The following is a 9,798-nucleotide window of genomic DNA, read 5'->3' as shown; positions in this document are numbered from 1 at the left end:
GCCCTGCCTCCTACTCTCCTTAGCCCTTCCTACCCGTGGCTGTTCACCAGCCTGGGCAACACACTCGAGCCTACCATCCCTGGGTGCCCACACCCGCACAATGCTGCTACCCTCGCACGATGCCCCACCTTTTCCCTACTGTTGCCTGGCTGTCCACTCTGTGCCCACCCCCAAGCTGGAATCTGGGTTCTGCAGAAGCCATGCCACACTTGGACCTGTGCTGGCAGAGCCCTTCTTTAGAAGGGCCCAGCAGACTCGCTGCCGAGATGGGGGAGTCTAAGGAGGCACCTGCAGTCAGGGAGGGCTTCCTGGAAGCGAGGACCCAAGCCGTGGCCTCAGCATCCCATCCCCCTTCACCTAGGTCACTGCTCGTCCTCTGAGCCTCTCTCCCTGGAGTGGCCAGCAAGTTCCAGGAAGCGTCCCCTCTCCCTGCAGTGCTGGTTCCAAGAACTCCAGCTCCTGGCACGCTTTGCTCAGGATTCTTTCCTAGAACAGAGGCCTCGCCCCGCCCAGGCTGCTGGGGTCTCACTGGGCAGCCGGGGAGGGAGTGGGGGAGGAGGCAGACTGGGAGGGGCCTCTTTTGGAACCAGACACTGGGAGGTGTGCTCAGGCTGTCCGCCAGGAGGGGGCGGCCACCCTGGGTGGAGGGCAGGAGGTTAGTGTGTGTCAGGACACTCTGACTCTGTCGGCTGTGGACGCAGGCCCAGTGAGCTCGGCTCTGAGGCTCCCTAAACACACAGGAGGCTCGCTCTGTGGGCCCAGAACTTCCACCAGCTTGCCGCGCTCCACCCTCCATCTCCCCACGCCCCTACTAGCCTGGCACCCCGGGGTCCCATCCCACAGGCTAACCATAGGCTTCACTCTGGCGTCTGAGCAGAACTTCATCAGATAACCTCCAGAGGGACAGGCCAGGAGACAGGAGTGGCAGGTTCTGAGCAGGGAAGGGGGGACAGGACAGTCAGTCTTGGAGCTCTTGGAAGGGCGTGACACTTGTATTATTAATCCTGTTGTAATTTTATATTCCCTGGTTAAGACGGAGGTTGGTGGGGGTCGGGGGTGACGAGCCCTGATTCGTGGGCAAGGACAGGGCCCAACTTCCCTCAAGGTCACCAGGCCTCCCCCTCTGAAGCGTATCCTCCACCCACACCACCTCTGAGCTGGCACCGGGCCTGCCCACCCGCCTGGGACATGCCAGATCACATTGAGCAACCAGTTCCTGAGAAGCGTTGAAAGCTGTTTGGTTTAAAATTAACTCCCCCGCGTGCCCCTCCCTTGCCTCCTCGGAGTTCTTGGAAGAGGCGCTCTGCTCTTTCTTCCTGGGAAGAGGCCTCCAGCCACAGCTGCTGCGATTCTAGCGAAAACACCTCAGCCGGGTGGGGGCAGGGCACCCGCGCCAAGCCTGCTCCGCTCTCTGCAAGGCCCAGGGATCTCCTGGAGCCTAGCAGGCCCCAGTTTACCGACTGAGACCCAGAGGAAAAAGGGGGTAATTGTCAAAGTGCTGAGAGGGGGGCCCTACAGCCTCCAAAGGCCGCAGTCCCCAATCAGGCACCTGCTGGCTCTGAGTGAAGAGGTCAAGGGCCGTGGAGACCAGTCTGGGCATCTCTAGGGTAGGGAAAGAGGGAGCTGACGGCTCTGACGGCACAGCCAGGACTCTGGTCTATTTTGAGACTTCTATGGCTCGGGGAGATAAAGCAGCCTGCCCAGGTCACCTCCTGTGCCTGCTTAAGCTCAGCCTGCCTACTAGATGCCAGGCTGACAACGGTGACCTGGCAAGGATGCCCACGGCCAGCCCCGTCAGCCACTCATGACAGGGTAAGAGTGCTCTCTGCTAGGAGGCTCCCCTGTCTCTTACCTACACAACTGACTGTCCCGCTAACCCATCCCTTCTGGAGGAGCCTTTGCTTTCTGGTGTTTCTTTGGGCTTCACCTCCCTGGGGCTTTGGAGAAAAGGTTTCCTGAGAACCTGCTCCCCTAACAGCTCCAACCATGGCCGTTCACCCGAAGGAGCTGAGAAAAACAAAGGAATATTTGCCAAGTGCAAAGGTCAACACACACACACACACACACACACACAGATATACACACACAGTGCTGTTGCTCAGAAGCGGGGCTGCTGGGGGTGGGAAGCAGTGAAGTGCTTCTTGGGAGGAGGCTGTGGGCCAGAGGAACTTTTAAGAACAAAGCTTTGGCCCAACCCAGACTGAGTGAAATCCTCACCTCTCAGGGAGGAGGAGCCCAGCTCTGGTGACAGGAAAGGCCTAGTGTGGCTCCTAGGTGCTGGGTGTGGGGAAAGTCTCTGAACAGGGCTCTGCCTGGGAACATTTGCTGGGTGCCGCTCTCGCTCCAGCCATACCATTGGAGTATGGGTCTTACTACTGGGACCTGTGTGGTAGAACAGTCTTGGAGGACTGCCTGGAGGAGTCATGGCGGTCCCAAGTTCCCTCAGCGCTCAGAGGCTGCCTCTGGTGCTTAGCCAGGTCTGGGTCATGGAAGCAACCGTCTTTCCATTGTGCATAAAGCTTTGGGCACACGTGATAACATGAGCATCAGCTCCCACTCACTCTGTATCCCTCAAAGCCAGGCCCACTGTTTTCCAACCACCCCATGGCCAGGGCTCTACTCCTATCTCTTAGATAGTTAGACAGAAGGGGAAACTGAGGTTCCAAGAGATTGAGCTATTTGCCTGAAGCCCCGGAGAGATTTTGGAGGGGCTGAGCTTTGAACACTGTCTGTGTTCTTCTCTTTTGTCTGATTTGCCTCTTCAGAGACGTCCTCAGGAGACTTTCATGGGAAGCATGGTGTGTGTGTGTGTGTGTGTGTGTGTGTGTGTGTGTGTGTGTGTGTGTGTGTGTGTGTATGAGAGAGAGAGAGAGAGATTTCACAGGAAGCCAAATAATGGCTGTTTTTAATCCACTATGAAAAGCATGTTTCCTCCCCAGGCTGGAGAGACATGGGGGAACTCAGGCTCCAGGGCGATCCCCCAGGATGCAGTGGGGTACCTAAAGCAGGCATGAATAAAGGCTGGGAATGTTAGGGAAGACTTCTCAGAAAAGGAACATTTGAGTTGGGCTTCGAAGAGTGAGTAAGAATTTATCCTGGCAGAACTGAGGGAGAATGACATTTTCGGATGAATGACGCAGCATGATGATGGACTGTCTGGAGGGAAGCGGAATGGAATGGTTTGGCGGTTTGGAAAGCCGTATCCTGGAGCCTGGAGTGAGGCGTTGGCGAGATATGGGAGAAGCCTGTGGACACCGCTAAGTGGGGAAGGTGGGGCGAGGTTGGATTTGTAAGCACCTTGCTCTGGAGATGGAGGCCATCAGGATGGTCCAGCCGGGTGAGTGAGTGATAGTAAGGCTAGATCTGGGCAAGGCAGCCATGGAAGCTGCAGGAGGGCAGCTTGGGAGGGACGAATGTACAGAGGAGGCAAGAGAATCAAAATGGTAAATCAAGCTGCCTTCGGAGACCCCAATATGCGGATCAGCTCTGCAGCAGGGCCACAGGGGCAGCTGCAGAACAGAAGGAAATTTCCGCTGGGATGGCTGACAACCCATTTCCCACACTGGGAGGGGAAAACAGAGTCTCTAAATGGCTGCCCTCCACAAAATAAAATCCTTTCATTTCCTACGGCTAAAACCGCGGGAAACCTAAGGATCAAAGGCTGGCAAGCCTTTTACGCTACAAACTCTGGCCCTTCCTCACGGTATGTGCGTATCAAAGGAAATAGGTAAACAAAGTCGTTAAACCATAACTCACAGGAACTAAAACATGATATATAAATTTATGTCCCAGAATGGAACATTCGGGGTCCCTCCCACCGCCTTTATTCTCAGTCTCTCTGGGTCCCTCTGTTTCTCTCTCTCTGTGCTCTTTACTGTCTCTCCCACTGTCCTTCTCTCCTCAGTCTCTGAGGGAGCAGAGTCTAGGTCATGAGTTCTGGGGCGAGGGGGACAAGCTCTCTGGCCTGGCATTCAAACGTCCTATGCCCACTTCTTCCCCGGGTGGCTATGGACAAGTGACTTTGCCCCTCTGGGTCTTCGGTTTTCATCTTTGAGATGGGACAGGTCTAGGGGCACTTGCCCAGCTCACCTCCCTCACCAGTGACTCACCCCGGAGGGCACGGACCACTGAGGGCTGGGCGGGTAACAGGCCTGACAGAGACCCATCCCTGGGTCTGGGGCGAGGGTAGCGGATGGCCTAGTTTCTACTGGAGCTGGGAAAGAAGTTGCTAGAAGGTTGGGTTGGACTCACTTTCACCCTGATTCGCACAGAGACCAATCCAAAGAGTCTGTTCGCTCGGACTAGAACCCAAGACTGTGGATGCCTGAGGCTGGAGAGTTGGGCGTGGAGGCAGTGACAGAGCTGATGGGCTTAGGAGCTCCAGCCCAGCTGCCTTGCAGCCCATGCGGGGACCTCAGGGGACATCAATACCTGCCCGGGCCCCCTCTCAAATGGGATCGAAACGGACAAGGATTAGTTACAATGACAGTTGCAATAGCTGACACGTTGAAACTCATCAGGCTTTCCTTAGCATCTCCTCAAAATCCCCCTGGGCCCCCCCATGTTTCCTCTGAGAGAAGTGCTGTCAGTCTCCGGGTGAGATTGAGGGAAAGTCCCCAGAAGCAAGTGCACCAAGTTGGGGTAAAACCAGGGCGTGGGGATGAGTTAGGAGGGTGAAAGTTCCAGGGGCCTCCTCTGTCTCAAGTCTCAGACACGGGAGCCCCAGCCTGCTGCCCCAGCGTGACTACTGGAGTGGCCTCTTGGGTGGCTGACTCTGTGGCTAGCCCCATACCCTGCAGTCAGGGCTGGGGAGGACACATTCATAGCCGCTGAATTTCTGGCAAAGCTCCAACCTGATTTATATTGAAACTGGTCTAACAGGTTGGAATGAAAGCACTGCTCAGGCTTGCACTGGCTTCACTTCTCCTGGAGGAAGAGGGCCTCTGTGAGGTCCCCAGAAGCCTTCTGCCTTCTTTCAGGCCTATTCAGGGCCCCGGCCCCTCTACTTCACTGTGGGTGGCTGTGCAGGGCTGGGTGCGGGGATTCATCTCTGAGAGCGCAGCCAGCCTGGCCATGCCCCTGGCCCCATTCAGACCTGGATTCAGCCTTGGCCCAATAAGATTTGCTCAGGTGGCAGATGAAAAACCAGGCCCAGGTGCAGGGGCTTCATGATCCAGGGGGTGTTAATACACTCAGTAATCATGGTAAAGCATCCCAGCAAGATCTCTGTCCCCAAAATTGTTCCAGAGGGGTGTTGTGAGTCCAGGGAGGCACACCACACAGGATCAATCTCCAAACCCACGTCCTCATGGCCTGGCAGAATCATCCAGGGCCCAGCCTCCAGCCCCAACCCCTACCCGCTCCTCCAGGAAGGCCTCTTGAATCTCCCCGCCCCTTCTACATGCCCTCAGCACCTTGTGAGTGCCAAAGCTTTAGCTTGCTATCCTCTGGGAGGCAGAACAGAGCAGCGGGTACACACACAAGCTCTCGAGTCAGAGTTTGAACCCTGGCTCTGCCCCTTCCAAGCCATGTGACCCTAAAAAAGCCACCAGTTCTCTCTAAGTCTTACCTCTTCAGCCGTAAATGGGGACAAACCTCTGCCGGTGTGCAAGGCTGCCCTGGGAACTCAACGGAGCATGAATCCGCCCAGGATCACCAAGTTGCGCCCTTGCCTCCTCCCACAACTACCCACCCCACCCTGCCTATCCCACACCTCTCAACCTCCTCTGGCCTCCTGTCCTCAGGCCCCGTGGGGCCATTCCCACCCAGGTGACAGGTCCGCCCTTAGAAATGAACGTTGTATCAGAGCATTTCCCTGCTAAACTCTGAAGAGGCCTCCCCCCGACCATGTGCCCCCCGACCCGATCTCCAGCCCCGGGCGGCCGTTCTAGACTCACTACTCCTGTGACACCAAGTCTGTTCCTGACTCAGCACCACAGTCCTCGTGGTCCCTGCCACCTGCTATGTGTTTGCCCTAAATTGTCGGCATAGCCAGCTCCTGCTCTTTCCTCGGAGTCCAGGCTCAGGGCCACCCCGCTCCGGAGCGTTCCCTGGTCCTCCTGCCTGCGGCGGCATCCGCACACCCAAAGCCACTCTCTACCCCGTCCTCCGCTTTGCTCTGTTTACTCTCAAATTTGTCCCGAGTGCCCATTTGTTCTCTTGTTTATTATCTCTCACCCACCAGCCCATGAACCTCCTAAAGATGGCACCAGTCCATCTTGTTCCCTGCTGTGTCCCACGCGGCCTGGGGGCAGGAGGCCAAGCAGCATGTGAGCTGGTAAAGGACTTAATCACTATAGGATCACCATCAGCCACTGTACGCTGTGCGGAGTCCTGTGCACCCACCGGATGGCTCTTCTCTTCCTCCCCGGCGGGTGCTGGCAGAGCGCACCCCTCTCACTAGCCCAGGACCACCCAGGGGTGACTCATGGACCAGAGGATTTTCAGCATCTGTTAAGCTGGGTTTCTATCTTGGTTCTGGGACCTAATGACATGCTGCCCACGGTCCCTGTTCTGGGCAGGCACCGCTCACTTCCCCCACAGGGAAACGTGAAAATAAGATCAGAGCAGAAAAATACTGGTGGTCAAAAGTAGCTGGCAGCCCCTCCCCAGGCGAGAGCTTGGCCCCTGGCTTGAGTTGAGGCAAGGGTTAAAAAGAGAAGAGCCTGCTGGCCGGGCCAGTGGCTCCAGAGACCTTAGCAGGCAGAGACTCAGAGGAATAAAACCCACATCCAAGAGCAACTTGCCTGAAAGCTACCTCCCCAGCTGCCTGTCCTCACCGTTTTATGTGGCAGTCCAGGGGCAGATAGGAAGTCGGGACCCCTCGGGGCTCGCCCTGCTCTGTGCCTCACTTCTTTGGCCTGCCCCTTGTCCCTCTGGAACTCAGTTTCCTCATCTGTGGAGTATGGATGGTATTTAGATCCACTCCAGGGGTATGGTGAGCACTACATGGGGTACAAGGCCCTCATCCATTATCAGCACCTAGCGGGCACCCCGAGATGTCTCCCCTCTGTGGACAATGAAGTTTCTTGACTCTCTGGCCACGAAGCTTTCTGTCCAGGCCATAGCACCAGGTGGGGACAGCCTGCCTTTGGCCCCTCCGTGTCCTCTGCCTTCCCACTGGGTGACTCATATCCGGGAGCAGACAGAAGAGTCACCTCAGGCATTCTGGGAGTCAGAAGGGGGCTAAGAGCCAGGCTGAAGCAATGAGGAACTGCAGGCGTCCCTGGCAGGGGCATGATGACCTGGACGAGGGGTGCCCTCAGGCCCTGCGGCCAGCGGCAGAGAGGTTGAGAATATACACCTGGGCCTAGGCACCACTCCCAGTAAGGAGCCCTTACCCACCTTCGGCTCGTGCTCACCTAATATCGACTAAGGTCCTGGGCCTCCAGAGTTCTTGCTCGTTATCCTTGTCATCAACATGTCACACCTCACACCTTCTTGCTCTCCATCTGCCAATGCCTCGTCTAACCTGCAACTTCGAATTATCTAAAGGCTAAGAAAACAGGAAGCTAAAACAACTTCTAAACTAAGGGTTAGAAGGCTACGAATGAGGTTCTGAGGAGCTTTTCCGTGAGGTGGTTGAGTAAAGGTGCAGAAAATGTCAGGACCTAGTGCGATTCCAGGGGCTGTAATGGTCCCGTCAGGCTATCAGTGTTTCCATTTTAATCACTCTTCCACCCACTTCTGGTGTGCAGGACCCTAAGTGAGAGGAGAGGGCCCCCCAACCCCGACAAGCCTGGGCCAGAACTCCACAAGCCCCCACCTCAGGCAAGACCCTGCTGGCTTACTGGCCATCGTCCCCAACTCAATTGTTTGGCCCCACTGAACAGAATGAGCCCGAGCCAGGCCTCCCCGTGGTTGGGCTTCCCAGTCACGCCCCGGTGCCTCGGCGCTCCCTGTGCCTTCTCCCCCGGATGACTGGCCTCGACTTCTCTGACTGTTGACCTCTTCATTTCAGAAGATGCTGTCCTGGGAGTGGTCCAGAGCATCCATCCTCCCAGAATTCTCCACTTTTAATCTTTAATTGGCATCTCCTGTTTATAGGAGGTTTGTGCTCAGGTTTGGTGCTCCTCTGCCACCACCCCCCACCTGGCAGGCAGTAGCCTGGGCAGTGACCCTGTACGCAGTCTAGCTGGCCTTCACCTCCTGCCTCCCATCCTCTAAGAGAAACTGAGAGGAGAAAGGCTGTTCCTTGACCCCTCTGCTCTTCAGTGGGTTCCCTGGCAGGGCCTGCTCAGCCACATCGGGTCCCCAGGCCTCTGCTGACCCAGACATAAAGTGATAATAAAATGGTAATAAGATCAAAAGGACAAACTATTTCTAGAACTCAAGAGGACCCACTCAAGGCTCCACAAATAAAAGGTATGATTTTAATGTCATTACAGGAAAATCAGTAGAAGGAAAATGGCTACCAAACTGCTGTTTTTTTTTTTTTTTGATTACAATAATTATTTTATAAAATCTTATCAGATATGTATTTCTTTTCCTTTCTCATGGCAGGCATCTTCCTGGGCAGAAAGCAGACCTGGCAGAGTGGGCAGCGGCCCTTGCATGCCCTCCTGACCCAGCACATGCGCTCAAGCAGGCCTGCGCCTCAGAGAGACCAGCTCTGTGCAGATAGGGCTCTGCCCTGCCAGCAGGCGAGTGGCAGGCTCTGCCGGGCGCTGGCGCTTTGGCTCCATTTTCTTGTCCATTTGTTCACCCTCCCAAAACAGGGCTGGGGCAGAAGAGAGTGAACACATTCACAGATAGGGGGGTCAATGCTGAGACATCCACAACTGCCTTGGGTCCAGCAGCCTGTCTCAGGATGGAGCTCTCTGGAGGGAGGAACTACAGAAGCTGGGGCAGAGCCGGCGTCTCTGGAGCACGGAGCTCAGGGCGGAGAGCTGGGGTTGGCTCACCCTGAGACTAACCCAAGGAGAATAAATAAAATAAATACTGTGTAATTGTGCAGTCCCCAGCCCGGTCTGCTCCCCCACCAGCGGACTGTCACTGTCAACCTCAGTTCCTCTGGCCACCATCCTTCCTGAGAAAGGCGGGCTGGAAGGAGGGGGCCCGCCCCATCCTGCGAACTGGGAAACCAGGGCTCGCAAAGTCTACACAGTTCGGGAGGCCACAGCAGGCAAGTGAGCCTGGGCTCGGCCCGTAGGGTGAGATGAGGTCTTGCCTGTCTCCCTCTCTTCTGACATGTGGCTCACCACAGTGGAGCCACATGGGAGCAGGGGGCTTGACTTCTAAGTTGTGTGACACCCCCGGCCTCGCTCCTGCTGACTCCTCCTGGTCCAGCTGCCAGATGCACGCGGGTACCAGGATGACTGGAGGAGGATAGTGAGAGCCCAAGTCCAGCTGGGGCCAGTGTCCCCTCCAGGGGATGGCTGGGTGAGGTGAGGAGGATGCTTGGCCGGGTCAGAGCTGAAAGGGGTACTGTCGGAGGTAGTCGGCCATGCGCCGGGGGAGCGGCAGGCAGTCCGCGTCGGCCACCAGGCGGTTGATGACCAGGCGGCACAGGTGCTGCAGGCTGCGGGTGCTGCTCCTGCGCACGAAGGGCTGTACCAGTTTCAGGTGCACGGCAGTGGCCGCAGGGGCAGGCAGCGCTGGGTCACCAGGTGCATCTTCCTTGGGGACGGGCAGGGCCGGAGTCGAGGCAGGGTCAAGGTTGTCACTCCGGGTGTCAGCAGCACAGGAAGCCACGTAGTGCTGCACCAGGCTGACCACATCTGGGAAGGCCAGGATGCGTGGCCTGGACAGGCAGTTGGAGTCCAGGCGGAAGCTGGAGTCGGCGTACTCAATGCGCAC

At 56.7% G+C, this 9,798-nt stretch overlaps 1 protein-coding gene across 1 annotated transcript in view; it reads right to left on the bottom strand.

The window, feature by feature from the left end:
• Nucleotides 1-8,350: 8,350 nt before the first annotated feature.
• The window catches only part of CISH (cytokine inducible SH2 containing protein), an 8,717-nt gene continuing 7,269 nt past the window's right edge, over nt 8,351-9,798 (bottom strand). The window contains 1 exon segment of the mRNA XM_011364751.2: nt 8,351-9,796. Within this exon segment, the coding sequence (XP_011363053.2) occupies nt 9,409-9,796 (388 nt within the window). The 3' untranslated portion in view covers nt 8,351-9,408.

The sequence above is a fragment of the Pteropus vampyrus genome, unplaced genomic scaffold (genome assembly GCF_000151845.1).
Source record: "Pteropus vampyrus isolate Shadow unplaced genomic scaffold, Pvam_2.0 Scaffold100, whole genome shotgun sequence".
Lineage (NCBI taxonomy): Eukaryota > Metazoa > Chordata > Mammalia > Chiroptera > Pteropodidae > Pteropus > Pteropus vampyrus.
Note: the sequence above shows the minus strand (reverse complement) of the source record. Positions and strands in the feature narration are given on the sequence as shown.